The 18,008-nt window shown below is 31.2% G+C and overlaps 2 protein-coding genes across 3 annotated transcripts in view; one reads left to right on the plus strand and one right to left on the minus strand.

Annotated features, from left to right (window-relative positions):
* The window catches only part of LOC107453590 (uncharacterized), an 87,372-nt gene extending 76,764 nt beyond the window's left edge, over positions 1 to 10,608 (minus strand). Inside the window, exon 1 of the mRNA XM_016070466.4 lies at positions 10,590 to 10,608. The gene's annotated coding sequence lies outside the window, so the exon portion shown is untranslated. The remainder of the gene's footprint in view (positions 1 to 10,589) is intronic.
* The window catches only part of LOC107453589 (alpha/beta hydrolase domain-containing protein 17C), a 54,103-nt gene extending 43,277 nt beyond the window's left edge, over positions 1 to 10,826 (plus strand). Inside the window, exons 2-3 of one of the 2 annotated variants that reach the window (XR_001585355.5) lie at positions 858 to 1,119; positions 10,561 to 10,699. Coding sequence is in view for 1 of the 2 variants with exons in the window: in XM_043047164.3 (XP_042903098.1) it covers positions 7,373 to 8,031; positions 10,561 to 10,777 (876 nt within the window). In the remaining variant the exon portion in view is untranslated. Of the gene's footprint in view, positions 1 to 857; positions 1,120 to 7,249; positions 8,032 to 10,560 lie in introns of those variants that run through there. The other variant, XM_043047164.3, reaches the window with a different exon arrangement.
* Positions 10,827 to 18,008: the final 7,182 nt, after the last annotated feature.

Genomic DNA, 18,008 nt, shown 5'->3' on the forward strand with positions numbered 1-18,008 from the left:
TTGCAATTTATCAAAAAATAACGTATAGCCAAAAATGAAGCCAATCTCCCTTACTCAATATTAAATTTGAAAATAATTTGGTGAAAGCTAATGGCCAAAAAGACTGTTAGAATTAGTATTATCATGTAACTGAAACATTTTTGATGTTTGAAATAAAGAGTTATAAATAGATTCTGCTTTCGATTTAGCCGCGACATTGAATTAATGAGTTTTACATTTGTACTGAAATAAAAAGTTAGCAGTTACATTGATTGTTAAGAAAAAAATAAAACATTTATATTACCTTTATATAAAATGTAATTAAAATTAAATAATTGGGTTAATTTAATTAAAATTCGATTAAGAATGATTAAAAAAAATTTAAGAAATTAAAGAAATTTTAAAAGCTAGGAAAGATATAATGCCCATTTTAGCATCATAATTATGAAAGAAAATTATAAAATCATCATCTGACAAAGAGATAGGTTTACAGTCGTTAAAAGCATTGGGGCACTAAAAGTTGCAATTTTCCCGCACTTTAAAAAAAATCACCGTTTTTTTTCAGCATTACAGTGGAAACTCTTAAATTCCTCTCTCCTGCATGTAATTAAGTACAAAGAAAAACTTAATTTTAGAAGTAGCTATACAAAAGAACAGGTCTCTTAGAAATTTTTTTTTATACTTTTTCAATACGAAAGAAAATATAGTCTAATTCCTAATATGGTTTCTAAAATTTCTTTTGTTTAATAGCCCGCATGTAAATTTCTTGCAACAAAAACTTCTAATCACATTAAGCAAAAATGTGTACTCAATCAAAACAAGGTAATATAAAATACATTAAAAGTTTTTTTTTCTTCTTTTTTTTAAAACAATTGCAGGCACTGAACTTTTGTCCATCGTCTCAGAAGATGCCGGAAGTTGCTCATTTATCGGCACCCATCGTAACATTATCATAATGGCACCTGTGAACCAAAGTCACGGAGGCGAGCAACATTACCCACGCCATACCGCCACAGAAGTCAGTTGATAGGATGGTCTGCATTCACACAACAGAGGACAACACATAGAGAAACATCCATGCCCTGGGAGGGATTCGGACCCACTGTCAGGCACGCTAACCACTCGGCAGCAACATTAGAAGTAAACGTTATGTTTTTCTTTTATGTATTATATTAAGTAGTTATGTTTAATAATTCCTTATAAACAATTTGTCAATAAATGATAAGGCATAGATACCATTTTCAGAATTTGTATTCTAGTTAACTCATCATCTCCACTCAGTCGTGTCGTATAACCATAACTATCATACACTGAAGAGCCAAAAAAACTGGTATACCTGCCTAATATCGCGTAGGGCCCCTGCGAGCACGCAGAAGTGCCGCAACACGACGTGGCAGGGATTCGATCAATGTGCGAAGTAGTACTGGAGATAATTGACACCATGAATCCTGCAGGGCTGTCCACAAACCAGTGAGAGTAAGAGGGTGTAGGGATATTTTCTGAACATCACGTTGCAAGGCATCCCAAATATGTTCAATAATGTTCATGTCTGGGAATTTTGGTGGATTTCCGATACTCACGGTATACCCGTGGAATGGTCGTACGTGAAAATCCAAATTTCATTGCTATCTCGGAGATGCTACGTCCCATCTCCCGTGTGCCGACTATAACACCACGTTCAAACTCACCTAAATCTGTATAACCTGGCATTGTAGCAGCAGTAACCGTTCTAAGAACTGTGCTAGACACTCGTTGTCTTATATACGCGTCGCCGATCGCAGCGCTGTACCTTGATTGGCTCCATACCCCTTTATTTGCATACTCAAGCCTGTATCAGTTTTTTTTGGCTCTTCAGTGTATAAAACAACATTTAATTCATGCTTTCATACTCTCCAAGTTTTAGTAGAAATAAATAAAAATCTCTATATGGAGGTAATGTAACAATCAACAAACACGACATAGCATCTTTAAGTCCACATCATTTTAAAAACAAAATCAAGTTCGTCAATTTTCTTGACGAAAAACAACTACATATTATGCTTCTAGCATTTAGTTATAAGCAAGTTTTTGTATCCTTGTTATAAAAACAAGCCTGAAAACCGATATGTTAATTTCAATTGTCAAACATCCTCTAAGCTACTCCTGTATATGTTAGCTAAAATGCTGCAAAAATACTGTAGCAAAGAATATTATCATCAAGTTATTCCTTACCATAACTTTATTAATACAGCATTTATCTTTAACTTTTCAAATACACTCTTTTGACAACTTCACGCCTTTAAATTACTTTTCAATATTTAGTGAGTACATAATACAAAAAGGAAGTTAATGTTTGTCATCAATTATATTGAATTTCCCTAACATATCCGGTTGTTAAAATCAATAAATACCAGCGACCAAAGTCGAAACACATGTATGATTGATTGGAGTTATTTGCAAATGTTTCTTCCAACTGTCGGATGAAATTATAAATCTTCATTTGATTCATTTAAAATATTCTCCGTTTTGAGAACGCTGTGTATGTACTAATGCACGAAGAAACTTCTCTGAGAAGAAAATGCATTTGCCGTGAAAACAGTTTTACACCGATACTAGGTCTTTCCGCTTTTCGTAATTTTTATTCGGTTTACATTTTTATGTCATCTAATTTTTGCTTCATCTAATTTTTATTCTCTGCAATGTAGTGTGATTCAATATTTATGAAAATATAGCAATAAAAATTTGTTGAGAATTGTTTTGGCCATAGTGTAAAAAAATAAGTTAATTATACAATCTTAAAAGTTGTATTATTATTATGAAAATTCAAAAATACAAATTTTTACGCATAAATCGTTTTCCAAATATATATGAACTATTTTTTACTTCGGATTTTGCTAACTAAAATTACATAGTTAAATAAATGTATAAATGTATACACCTTATAATTAAAAATAATTAAGTTAATAAAGAAAAAAATCTTTATTAACTTAATTGATTATAATCATTTACGGATCTCATCGTAATGATATACATAGGATTTTCCTTAAATGTGAGATTTTTTTTTAGTAATGCGCAAAACATTTATGGTTCGCTCGATTTGTTTTAGGGAGAACGCATATGCAAAAAGTTAAATTAACATAAATAATCCAAACCTGCAGTTTCTTTTCTGACAAAACTGTTGAAACCATATTATCCAGGTTTTCACCTTCACCTCCCATATTTTAAGAATCAAAAGTCCTTGTTTATCAAGAAAAAATTACATTTATTTAGTAAAATACGTTTTTGTGTTTAATTAAGATTTGTAAATTTTTTTTCGCATAAATTAAATTGTATATTTATGGTTAAACACTTCAGCAATTAAGAGAATTAGAGAGATCATCCTACTCTGTAGAAAAGTCGGGATAAAATCATGGTAAAAAGTACTGGCACTCAGAGTGCTGCAAAAGTATACACTGAATGTCGGTACTTTTTACCGTAATATTTTTTCCAGAACATATTTATGAAAAAAAGATCTAAAAGACCTTCATTTTTATTCTAATAATTGCCATAAAATCACTGAATCACACTATTTAATAAAAAATAAACGTAAAAATTACAGTTATAATGTTTTACTTAAAATTGATTTTAGGGATGAGGCATCTAAAGTGCCGTTACTTTATATCAAAATTTGATATGGAATTTTCGAGAGTGCAAACTCAATAACTCGACCAAAATTTGGTAATTGCATTTATTTGCACACAGTACATCATTTCTGCGAATAAACTGTGTTGTACATATAAGCATGCATTAAAAAATTTATTTAAATTAGTTTAGCATTACTTAAAAGTACTATTGTTGTACTCGATTCAGATAATAATTTGCTGAGAAAAGTTTTATAATCACCAAAAATCGCATTGCCCTCTTTCCTAAGTAGGCAAAATATGAATGTTTCGAATATTATATTAAAATGTGCATTTATTTTATCTAGAGAAACCATTTTCAAATAATTTTTGTAAAATACCTCAGGCATATGGAATATTTATTGCGAAAATTTTGGGTCGATTCATTGCTAAAGATTTAAATGTTAAGTAATGCTATTAATGTGTTTTATTAGAACAAGATAGATTTTTAAGATTAAATTGAGAGCAAAACAAAAATTGCTAACGCGATGTACGATAAACTTTAAAGAAGGGATACAAATTTATTCCCTATTTTCATTCTTTTTGTCGCTAAATACTCTTAGACTAAACTAAATTTAAACTATATTTACGCATCAATGCACGCAGAAAAAAAGTTTGGTAAAACTACCGTACCGTATCGTTACGACATTTCTGATAAAAAAAAAACAATGATTCTGTGAATAAAACCAAAATATACGCGGTATTCCTTAAAATTATAGTTATTATCATTACGCATTTGGTAAAAATACAAAATTTAAAACTAAATTTAAATAAATAAATTATTTTTATGCCATGCTCTAAGGTATGATAAAATTACTAAATTTTACCAAATTTACTACCAAACTGCATGGTAATAAAATCACATTTTATTATTGATTTAGCCGAAATTCATTGCCCAAAGTGCTTCGATAAAATATACTGTGCTTTGTGTGCTCCCATAAAGTCGTGAACATGGTAAATTTTATAATATTCTGCTAAAATGGGGCAGACTGGTTTTCTCAGAGGGCAAATCTAAAGAAATATCATTTTGAAAAATTCTCATTTTTTTTATAATACACTTAAAATTCTTTATAGTCGTAGTTTAAAATTCGAATTAAAGGAATAAATCTAGTACAAGCTTGAAATGTTATTAATATTATTGCCAGATATAAACTAATCAACTGACCATAATAACCAAACTTATTTAACAAAACGCGTTAATAGGATACAATTTTGTAATTGTTTAACTAATTTATGATAAATTAAACAATTACATTTGGTTGTTGCATTAATTTGCTTATAATCCTTAATAATCAAAGTATCTAAGAAACTTCATAAATTCGTCTTCTTCTCTTTATTTTAATTCTTTGTTATGGGGGGTTATAACAATTTAGTTATTGTAAATAATAATCATGTCATATGACAAAATGCATTTCTAAGCTTGTTATCGTTTCATGTTTAAAGTTATGTATTAAAACAAAAACATCATTGCAAAATTGTTTTGATTCATATGTCAATTAAGTAATAATTATGAATTTTAATCTACATGTTGTATAAAATAACATATGAAAGCGTAATTTCTTTATATTCATGTGCTGATATTTATATTTGTTATATTATGATATTTTTTATATTATTATGCTGATATTTATAAGCCAAGTATTTTTTTACTTCACTTTTTTCGAGTTGTAAGTACCGAATGGTACAGCTGTAAGTAACGAAGTGTGGGTATCTCGATCCTGATTGGTTGTTTACATTAACAATATGTTTATAATAAATTTCACGTTATTTAACATTCTAACTTATGTGGAAAAACTTAGCAAGAGATATAAAAGAGAAAGAATTACAGTTTAACAAATTTGATGTGCGATACAGTGTTGTATTTAGTTAACATGACGTTAATAAGAAATCTAACTTATATGGAACTTAGCTCGACTTTAAAACGCCATCTATCTTGATTCTACGCGATCAGCTGACTCTCTGACGTTATAGGTCACATGTGTGGACACAAGTACCAAATTGAGAGATATAAGTGAATTTTATAAGGCAAATTTGAAACATATATTTTAAAGTCATTATATAATAATTATCCAAGCGTTGATGCATGGATGGAGAATTTATTATTTAGACGATATTAATTCACATTTGCAGAATATGTTATTCTATGTTTGAATTTAAAATTATATTGTAAAGTAACAGCTGATAAATTAGATATTTCATTTTTATACATAGGCTTTTGAATTTCAGACAAAAAAAAAAGATTCAACTATTAGATTAATCATACAAAAGTCAATTTTTTCCAAAATAAATTTTAATAATAAAAAGTTCAAATTTAGAATGCACAAAAATAATATGCAACTGAGAGGACAGCCCTCAATAGTGCACAACCACCCGTAATAAGATCAAAAACACAAGTGTAGTAAAAAGTGTAGATTCATTAACAGTCAATGGCGAGAAAAAGTTAGCTTATTTCTTGTCGTTGACTGTTAATGAATCCTTCCGTTGGTTATGAATTGTTTCAAATTTACTGAAAGCGTCTTTAAAAAAATTTCTTCCTTTTTTGTCTTTATAATTTTAAACCTGTTGCAGGTAAAAAAATATGAGAAAAAATAACCATTTTTTAATAAAGATAAAACATTTTAGCAACTGTTTTCAAATTCTATGAGAAGCTAATAAGGTAGGAGGTGCAAATGGAACTTTTCCAATAAGACTGGTTTCCACTCACACGTCTAGGTTGTTGAATAAAAATATATTAATGATTACTTTCTATTAAGAAAAAAATTGAATAAAAGGATAATTTTGTTAAAAAAATTTTAATAAATAGTTATCTTATTGCAAAGTTCATTTTTATGACTGCCCAAATACGATAATATCAAAAACGTATCATTTCCGTTATCAGTCTCTTTAGTTTCCGTTTCAAATCTCCATTAAAATAGAGTTTAACTGTTTTCTGATTGGTCGTGAAATGGTCAATAGTTGTTGCTAGCACAAACAGTTAGAAACTCCTTGATTTAACATGAATCTCTGAACCTTTACATTGTGTAACACAGATTTATTATACGTATATTTTAGAAATGCTTGTGAATGAAATTACAGTTTTTTAATTATTTTATTTAATAAAATATTATATTTTATTGCTTACGTACATTATAAACATCTGTTTCTATATATTATTTTTTAGATTTTAAAGTTTATTTTGTTACTAAGTTGTAATTTTATTCAATACTATTCTATAAGGTTAGCGCTTAATCTTTTCAGCTCTTAGTAGAATCGTCAAAAGATTACAAAAGTACTAAAAAGAATTGATTTACCAGTTTATTGCCAGATAACCTCAAGAAATCTCTTTTTCTCTCTCTCTTATATATATATATATATATATATATATATATATATATATATATATATATATATATATATATATATATATATATATATATATATATATATATATATATATATATATAATATATATATATATATATATATATATATATATATATATATATATATATATATATATATATATATATATATATATATATATATTATGATTTGAAAGCAAATAATTTATTATTTTTTACGACTCTCTTTATAACAGATACATTGTAGAATCCTAGATGTGAACTAAGGTTCTGTGTCAATGCTTATGTTAACTCAATATTTGTACCTATCAACCAGTTTTAGCAAAAAGAGAAAAATAGTGGAATTAAAAGAGTTAGAAACACATCTCCGTGAAAAAAAATGCTCTTCAAATCATCAACAAGAAAATTTTAAACATGTCTTCTGAAAATTGTATATCATACACAAAATTGTGTGGAATCGTTTGTTGTCCCCCGTTTCCGTCAAGTTGGGTATCAAAGTTAGCTTTTTTTCCACCAGCTATTAAAACATATGAGCTTATTCCAACACAAACTAATTCAAATCGATTTGCCCTTTATTTATCACCGGAATTTTGTCATGCTAGCCTATATCAACTAATACAGCAAGATGCTCGCTTCATGCAAACATCAAAAGGAAGTATTATCGCTGTAGTGTTTATAAAATGCACCGAGAACAAGAACTACACTATTCTCTACAGCCATAATAATGCTAATGATATTGGGTCTGTCTTTGACTTTTGTATAGATCTAAGTTTGAAGACTGGTTGTGATGTCGTAACATATGATTACTCAGGTTATGGCAGAAGCACCGGGAAACCATCTGAAAAGAATATTTACGCTGACATCAAAGCTGCGTGGGATTGCATACTTGCATTCTATGAACCAAATCCACAAAAAATTATATTATTTGGGGAAAGCATCGGAACAGTGCCAACAATTGATTTGGCGTCTAAAGTGAGGTGTGGTGGCGTCATAGTTCAGTCCCCCATTATGTCAGCTTTAAGATTTGTCTGCCCAAATGACAATAACTGTAGATTTTTCGATTGTATGAACAGGTAAATATGATATGGCGATATTTCTGTATCGTGATCTGTCACGCCAACTTCAATCGCTGAGGCGCTAAATAGATTTTGAACTTGCTTTTTTCTCTTCTTCTTTTTTTTTTTCTTTTTCTTTTTTACAAAAGCATGTAGATGCTTAGCCGGGGGGGGGGGGCTCAATACCTCCTACAAAAGAGAAGGCCTTAGCACGGGTTACCACAAACAAGAAATTTGTTCCTTTAGTAGTCCAAACGTAATGGCATCTTTCATATTTTCCACCACTGCGCAACTTAGTAGCCCTAACGTAGTCACATCTTTCTTCCTTTTTATCGACTGCTCAGTTTATGTTCCTCACGTCGGACTACTGAATTGATCCTTGCTGAGGCCTTCGTTCTTCTAGGAGGTGTGGGTGGCTATATGCTATACCTTTCGAGTGGGTCCCTTTCTCTGATGCTTTGTTTAGTTTCTCGTTGGCCTCTGCCCGAACGCTGCAAAGACTTGGCAATTATGCTGCCACAGATCACGATACGGAAACCTCCTCTTAGATTAACTATGTTCTAACGAATTTTGTGCAAAAAAGTGATAAACGAAATCAGAATTAAAAATAAAATAGGAAGAGAATTTAAAATTTTTATTTCATTAAAATTGTTACCTTCTGCATTTGCGGGTGATGGAAACAAATTATTATTATTATTATTTCTCTTATATGTATTTGTAATCATAGTTTAACTCCAGATACATAAAAAATTATACCATAAAATTTTAATGTATAATAGTTCAAATTTAAATATGCTCTACAAAAGTCGCCAATATTTCAATGTTTACTCGGCAGGAGTTAGTATCATGACTTAATTTTTATGTATCTTTACCATTTGTCAAGATTAAAAGAGCTGCAACAAAAGTGGAAACGATTATTTATACAAAACAAGCAATCTTATGGAAATTTCCTAGGGAAAAATATGAGTATCCCGCATGTATATAAATGTGTCATATCGCCACTCTTCACGCGAAGTACAAAAGTAAAAATTAAATTTATCAGTATTTGTTTATACCTCCATCTTTATAATTTCTCCATTTCTTAATAGAATATTCCACATTAGAGTAAAACATAAAACTATATAAGGGACTAACATAATTATTTTGAATGAATTAGTGAAGTTTTGGGTGCTGGTTTTGAGTGCTGTAGAAAGTTAGTTAGTACTTTTTTTTTAAACAAAAAAATTGCTTTTTTCATTAAAAAAGTTATAAGTGTAATAAAAAGTTATTTGAATAAATATTTGATAATTTTTGTTTTGATATGACATTTCAAGTTCTGGATCATTATAAATATTTGACTTATTTATAATGATTAATTGATATATTTTTAAAGTCTCTTAGACTTAAGTCTAAAGATATTGAATGGCCAATCCCTCCGGTAAATAGATTAGCAATACAGAAAATCTTCGACATATTGAGATCTATGTGGTTGCGCGTAGTCATTCATATAAATGAAATTGAAACCAAAAGACTCAATAAAAAGCCAACATAAATTTTTGAAAGCACATATCTATGCTCAAACCATTAACATCGTCTCTTTTAATGTCTCGGCGGTCATCTGCCCACCCTAAATGATGTCTAGCAAGACCATTAAATTCTTGATTCCATGATGGTAGATCTTTCAGATAATTGGCTTGTTTTGATCTGTAGACAGAACCTCGGATCCTTAACCATACTGTTCTGTTGTTGTTGCTGCTGTAGTTCATTTACGTCGCACTAGAGCTGCACAATAGGCTATCGGCGACGGTCTGGGGAACATCCCCCAGGATGATCCGAAGACAAGCCATCACAATTTTGATCCTCTGCAGAAGGGATGGCATCCCCGCTTCGGTAGTTCGACGACCTGCAAGCGAAGACGAGCACTTTACGGTAGAACAGTTTAACGTGCACCCTCGGTCTCTATGCAGACTGATACAAGTGGCCACCCACCCGCACACTGACCGCACTCGATGATGCTTGACTTCGGTGATCTGCTGGGAACCGTGTTTAAGCGATCAGTCCACTGCGGGACCTTACTGTTCTGAATAAATAAATTAGTATTTACATATTTTTAAAATACAATAATTTTCCTCTTGATAAGTTAAAGAAAATACCCTCGATTTGGGAGAAGCTAATAAAGAATGAACATATAGATTTTTATGATTAATCTTAAAATTTGTTCGTTAATTGTCTTCGAGTACAAAAAGTTTTAGAGATGGTAAGTTGGTTGGTTGTCATGTTTCGGTCATGGAAAATAAATTAATAAGACGCTATATGTAGGACAGAAGGTCCTACAAACTGCTTCAGCTATATCAAGGCAAAGGTCCGAATAACGACCTTCTTGTAGACAATTACAGAGAAATTCAACATTTCTGAGGCTCTGGAAACCTTTTTTAATGGATAATCAATAATATATTTTAAGATCAATAATATATTTTTTATTTTATTAGTTATCGAGGAAGATAATTATTTCTTTATTCAGATTTTACATTTCTTTGTTAAATACTTTTTTTAAATTTACTTTTACAGCGTACGGAAAGTGAGAAAAGTGACTGCACCTGTCTTGGTTGTCCATGGTACAGAAGATGATTTAGTCGACTTCACTCACGGGGAAACCATATATAAAAATTGTCCAAGAGCTGTTGAGCCACTGTGGTTAGAAGGAGTAGGCCATCATGACATTGAGCTAGATGAAGAATATGTTGACAGGCTTCTTAAATTTATGCATGAAGATATCGCCTCCTAGTGCATGCGTCTTTATTAATTGTATATCTTTCCAAAATTTACGTATCACTCTAAAAATAAATATATTAAAAAAAATATTAACAACTTTGAGTGCTGAAATTATTTTATTTTTCTTGGTTGTTATTCTTTTTAAAATTTACAGAACACACTCAAAATAAATGTAATTAAAAACATTAATAATTTCATATAACTTTGAAAGCTATAATAATTTTAAATTTCTATATTTTTTATTGTTTACTGAATGGAGCATAATTTTTTAATCTAGTTTACTTTTTCTTTTTTTTCTCATTTTTCAGTAATTCCTTACACAAAGATTTAAAACTCGGACGTCATTCCAAATAGCGCCTTTATTTAAAGTTCACTTAAGTTGATTAGTTTGGGGCAAGATAGTAATAAGCCACCTTTTCTCCATAGGAGATATCTGTACACTAAACTGCTCCTTAGTATCATCTCTAAATCAATATTTTTGTAGTATTTATGTTTAAAAATAGAAAAACGGAACACAAAGAAACTCCTTATTGAACACATGAAAGCTTTTCTTGGAGTACACTTTTTTATTTTATAACTGTCACTTTTGGGTTTACGACTACTAACGTTCAAATCCATAGCCATGTAATTTTGAACCCAATCCAGAAGGCAAGAGAACTCATGGATCAAGTATCGTGAGAAATTTGCCTTCGAGGACTTTTTTGATGTAACTAGCCCGCATTTTGCGTCACATGGAGAGGAAAAAAACGAAAGCCTAACACGGTTAGCCTCATGGCAAGGGGACTTTTTCCCCAGGATCCGTCCACATAAACTGAAGAGCCAAAAAAGCTGGTATCCCTGCCTAATATCGTGTAGGGCCCCCACGAGCACGTAGAAGTGCCGCAACACGACGTGGCATGGATTCGATCAATGTGTGAAGTAGTGCTGAAGATAATTGACACCATGAATCCTGCAGGGCTATCCATAAACCAGTGAGAGTAGGAGGGGGTGGGGATGTCTTCTGAACATCTTGTTGCATGATCTTTTTTCCGACCGCAGTGATGACGTAGATTTGGTGTTTTACAGAATTTCCGATACTCACGGTATACTCGTGAAATGGTCGTACGTGCAAATCCAAATTTCATTGCTATCTCGGAGATGCTATGTCCCATCTCTCGTGCGCCGACTATAACACCACGTTCAAACTCACTTAAATCTGTATAACCTGGCATTGTAGCAGCAGTAACCGATCTAAGAACTGTGCTAGACACTCCTTGTCTTATATACGCGTTACCGATCGCAGCGCTGTTCTTTGATTGACTCCATACCCCTTTATTTGCATACTCATGCCTATACCAGTTATTTTGGCTCTTCAGTGTATTTTACGCCAACACTGTGGTGTGTGTTAACCGGGTGCGGAATTCATACAGATCAGTTATCACTGAAATTTGAATCTGATTCAAATCATTGGTAGGCGAACGCTCCATACCCTGAATCACTAAATCTCGGGAAATTTTTTTTAAAAAAAGAACGAAAAAAAGGCTCTTTTGAAAAATTTGCGAATCAGTATGTATAATGCATGAACTAGCATTTTGTATAAATACATATATGCCCTGAGCAATTGAATTGTATCCAGACATTTTCAAGCTTGCATATTATAAAGTGTAGAAGTTATAAAGTGCTCGCATATTATAAAGTAAAGTAATTTTCTCATAGAGAACTTATTTTTAAGTATTATAATTGATTTTATAGACGCTCGCATTCTTCCATGTCTCTGTTTTATAATAGGGTTTTGATGTGATATTCTTTATTTGATAACTAATATTTCACAGTCAATCTTTTTCTTAATTAGAACTCATGCCTTCAACAGTCTATACGGAAACTTATAACTTTGCTGTGCGACGAAACGTAATTAACCATTATATAAATAAATAAAAAAATTTGAAATCTTTTTTTGAAAATATTAATTAACTACTTATGATTAATTGCAATAGAAAAATCATAAAGCCTGTTATTCTAATGTTATATTATTTCTTCGCACATTTCCCATAAAATAAAATAATTAATATATTTAATACAATAATTTAAATATTTTTGCTTAAAATGTTTTAAACATGGTAATGAAATCTATTATTTTTGTTGTATATAGTTTTTATGACACAAACTAACTTAAATATTTAATTTAACAATAAAACTGATTATTAATTTTTAAAAGTTTTATTCCATAAATTAATTTTAAGAGACAGTAGACGCCAGACGTAGTTCTTGCCTTAAGAAATCTTTTTAAATAAATTTGAAAAAAGTTCGATAGAAAGAAAAACAGTTATTCAACTATTCAATTTAATCTATTATCAAGCAAGTTAAAAAAGTTTAACTAATTATAAGATTATTGCGAAAGCAATTTAAGTTTAATTAATAATACTAAAAATAAACATTCGTACAATAAAATTATAATTAATGTGGTAAAAATCTGACACTTTAGAACAAAAGTTAATTTAAAGCTTTCGGTTTTCAATAATAATTCAAATAATTTTTTAACGGAATGAAAAATGTATTTATTAGTTTGACATAAAGAACAATTCAGGAAAGATGCATGCGAAACAATTTTTCGACATTTTTAAATATAAGTGCATCTGAAGTTAAATAAACTATTTTGCTTCTTCAAAATAATAAGACTGAACAATGAATCAAATATTGTGTTTAACTAAATTAATTTCCTCTTAACATGCTTCATACTAGTATATTCGAAAAAGCAGCTTCGGAAATTTGAGAAGTGCAATTTTTATATAAATATTCAGAGTGATTCAGTTCATAGGTTGAAAACTTGTACGAGTAAGAGAGGCGAAGCACGTCAGAAAAAAGACTTGCTTATCCATGTTTAAAAATGCCAACGTTCGTCGTTAGGGATGTCTAACTATCCGAAGCTGATCATTCATGTACATTTGAAACGGTACTTTGATTGATCTAACTATCTTAATTTCATCTTAGTTTTGACTGAACATTTAATCAAATATTGTGTTTAAATAAATAAATTTACTTTTAATATGTTTCATACTAATATATTTCAAAAAACATTTTCAGAAATTTAAGAAGTGCCGTTTTAATATAAATATTCAGAGTGATTCAATTCACTGGTTGCAAACTTGTAGGAGAGGCAAAGCATTCATGTAGATTATCTTGTTATTTTTTTAAACATTTCTGCAGAAAATGAACGATATAATTGAACGATGATTTCGTTGCTAAGATTGACCACAAAAATCTTATACTATTTTCATAGTTTCATTACTTGAAATAGTTTACTGTGATAATTACACAGTAATTGCAACTTCTAATAGTAACATTACTGTACAGTGAGCCAAAAAAAAACGGATCACCCTAAATAACTTTTGATGTAATGATCGTATTTTTACATTCTAGAGCTCATTTTTACTGGTCCCAGGGAGTGACTTCAAATATGCTAATGAAGAAGTGAAGACGATATTTTAAGTAGCGAAAAGAGGTACAAAATGTAATTTCTCTGGATAAACGCATCTTTCTTTCAATGGATTTGGATTTTTTTTTATCCCCAAGATATAAGAGGTAGGCAAAGCTTAGACTTGACCAGTCCCCGCAGGGGAGCATGCAGGAAAACCAGTGAACCGGCGTTGCTCAAATCCTCGTAATCAGCTTGACGGACCCGGTGATGCATGGCCCAGAGTCACGCGCGAAAGCGTACCACAAAGCCTTTTGACGGATAAAGGAGGCCGGTTTGAAACAAAGCTCCAAAACCAAAGCCACTGAGCGACAGTGCCAAACCTCACCATATACCCTCAAAAGGTCGACAGCGGGAGTGCCAGCCACCACCCCGCGACCCATTGAGGCATCCTCCTCCTGGAAAGAGCTATGAACATTTGTTTTAGCTTTATTGAGCAATTAAAATTGCAGACAAAAAGAGAACCATCAGCTTGAATGATTTTAAACATACAGAAAAATTTTATGAGATATATTTAAAAAGCAGCAATTAGTAAAGGATTCCTTTAAAATAGAGTTTGGGATGCCAGAATTGGCTCACAAAATCACGGGGCAGCAAGGCAGTCAGTCTTAATATTGAATTTGTCTTCTCAGTCTTCCTAGCTCTCTTTGATTTTCCGGGCATTTTTTTTTCGTAGCTAGATGATTCACATTTAATCTCAGCTCGAACTTCTAGTTCGCAGCTGCACAATTCACACAATTGCTCTTTGAGGAACAGTCACTTATATGATGCCCTGCTTTACCGCAGTTGCCTCGGAACTCCTAATTCCGATAATTTTTGGCATGTGGCCGAAACGGTTGCATTTATAGCACTTCAGTGCTCTTAGGTATTCATTCACCTTGGAGATTTTCCATCCAAGTTTGATGCAGGATTTCTTAAAAGTTTTCTTAAATGTTTTGGAGTCAACGCTCACCACCCTATGGTTTCCTTGTTTTGCCTTTATTGGAAAAAAGTACTTTAAGTTTTCATTCGACCATCTCTTCGTTTTGTTCTCGTAATTTTGTTTCCAACTCCTCTTATGTCATTTCGGACAAATTAATTATCCTAGACAACTTTTCGGTAGGCACTGCACAGGAATTAATCTCATTAAAGCCTTCGCTTTCAAATTCTTCAGTTAGTTTTTTGAATATCTCGTCGAGATTCCACTTGGAACATGATGCCTCCATTCTTGACTCTTCTTAACTTATAACACCCAAATAAAGCTCTGAGGGCTTGATGTTGTTTTTTTAAAAACTTTTCAGTTTCTTCCGAAGTATCGGCTTCCTTGGGTTCCACGAAAACGACGTGGACGGTCTTAACTTTGGGAACAATTGGGAGTACTGACTTAGCAACATCTGCATACGTTTTTGCTACTTTTTTATATTCGCATTAATAATTTCGTTTAACGCTCTTTCTGCTTCCAGTTGCAGTCCTTTGGTATAAGACAAAACCTTATTTTGTCTGGTCACTATATCATGGTATTCAAAAGCAATTTTGGTTAGTTTTGTTATGCGCGTTGAAGTAAATTTTTTACCCAAGTTCTCTTCAAAGGACTCATTTAAAACTGCCGCTACCTTTCTCCACTCTCATTGGGAGTCATCAAAAGAATCACTGAAATCTTTTGGAACGGAATCAAGCTGTGATTCGCTTTTTATTTTTAAGGAATAATAATCAAAAGTTTGTAATGTTCAAATTGTAATACAAAAAAAAGCAAAATACAATGATCTTGATTCTAAGTGTCACTTATAAAACAGCCCTCAATTCTGTCTTCGGTCTACCGCCCCTCTGTCTTCATTAGCCACCTGATGGACTGGTGTTCACCCTCGTGTGCAGAATAGGCTGATATTTGCTTGTTAATGATGGTATTCGGTAGACTCTTTAAGAATTCGACACGGGGAATATACTCTTGGCCTTTGTTCCACCGGCAGCATTCGTTCTCGAATTACTTTCAATTGCTCGTTCGAATTCGACACGAGGGATAAGGGGTAGCAGCTATCTGCGAAATATGATCCAAATAGTTTGGTCAAAAGAGCTCTCCATATTTAGGATCCATTAATGATAATTTTACTTTTTGCGTATTTCGCTATATCTCGAGAACTTTTTAAATGAATTGAAAATATTTTTACACACTATTATTTAATTCGTTTATAATAAGATAATTCCTATCAAAAGAATAACTTTTAGTTAATATTTATTATGTTCAAGAATAGTCAAAATTTTTTTAATTGTAAAGTATAAAAATTTTGAGTTTTAAGCATCTGACATTTTTGAAAATCAATTTCCCAGGAACTATTCGACCGATTTCGCTCAAATTTTGTATGTTGCATTGCAAAATTACATTGTTTGAAATGATGCAAAAAATTGTATACTTTACTATTCAAAATGTTTTCAACCATTCTTAAATGAAATAATTAAAAGTAACAGATATTTACTAAAATTTTTAAATTTGCTTAAAAAGTTCCTGAAATAAGGCGAAATACGCAAAACATTAAATTAATATTAAGGGGTTCAAACTTTCGACCCATCTCATAATCATCACATGTAGTGGGACCATAATTCCCAAATTACGGTTACCTCATATATTTTGAGGATTAGAAATCGGATTTCATGGACAAAAAGGTATGTTTATTCAGGGAAAATACGTTTTTGTGTCTGATTTCGTAACTTAAAATTTCGTCTGCAATAACTAATCAGCATATTTGAGACCACCCCTTGGAATCATCACGATTGATTCAACGAGAAGATCCGACCAATAGATCAAAAGTTATTCAAGATGGTCCGTTTTTTTTTCTTTTTTTGCTGCATTTTACATAGTTTCATTATATCACATAGATAACACATATCTAGGGTGCTAAGTTGCAGAGACATATCAGAGAGACAAGCACGTATCTAGTGTGCATGAACAGCAAAAAATGCAAGAAATGTTTGGCAAAATTTATGTATCTTGTGTTTAAAACAGCTCATTTGAAAAACATCAAATCAGCTTATTTTTATGAAACGTAAAGGTTTTTCAATAGCCATTGTGGATTTGTTGTCCACTGAGTATTTAAGGTTTAAACTTAAAACATATTTGTTGCAATTATGCATTTAATAGGTTTGATTTTCATATTTAAGTATGAGACAAAACAATAAAAAAATTTTAAATTATTCTTTATTTTAAAACGTCTTTATTCAATTAATTAAATTCACTTATCACAGTTAAATTTTATATGATTGCTAACTTTTCCTCGAAAAAATTCAATTAAATCAAGATAAATCCGTATAAACACCATATACTAGGTGGCCCGTTAAGCACCACTCATAATGTATATATTCAGAATGATGGTCTCCCAATGATCACAAATCAATATTTAAGTGAAGTAAGAACGAAAACGCTATCAAATTCAAACGAAGCATTAACAATATAAATGAGATTAAAAATATTAAAGATTGTTTAATTTTTTTTGGAATTTGTGAGCAGTTGAAAGCAATTATTAGTAAAACTAATCGTTATAATAAAACTGGTTTTAATATTTTTGCTACTAACAGTTACAGAGTTTGATTGTAGGTTAAATCAGAGAAAGTTGAAGGACAATTATCAGAAACACATACATGTTTTATACGGCAATAAAACTGGTTTTCTTGTTTTTAATTCTACATTTTTTTTTTAATATTCGTCAGGTTTTGATTGTTTTCCATCTCTCTTAAATTTTTAAATTTGAAAACCCAAATGTGCGAATTTTTAAACTTTATTTTAACAAGGATTTTAAGAACGCGCTTTACGAGCTGTGATTAC

Source organism: Parasteatoda tepidariorum, chromosome 1, assembly GCF_982258835.1.
Source record: "Parasteatoda tepidariorum strain Cologne lab strain chromosome 1, Ptep-v5.0, whole genome shotgun sequence".
NCBI classification, from domain to species: Eukaryota; Metazoa; Arthropoda; class Arachnida; order Araneae; family Theridiidae; genus Parasteatoda; species Parasteatoda tepidariorum.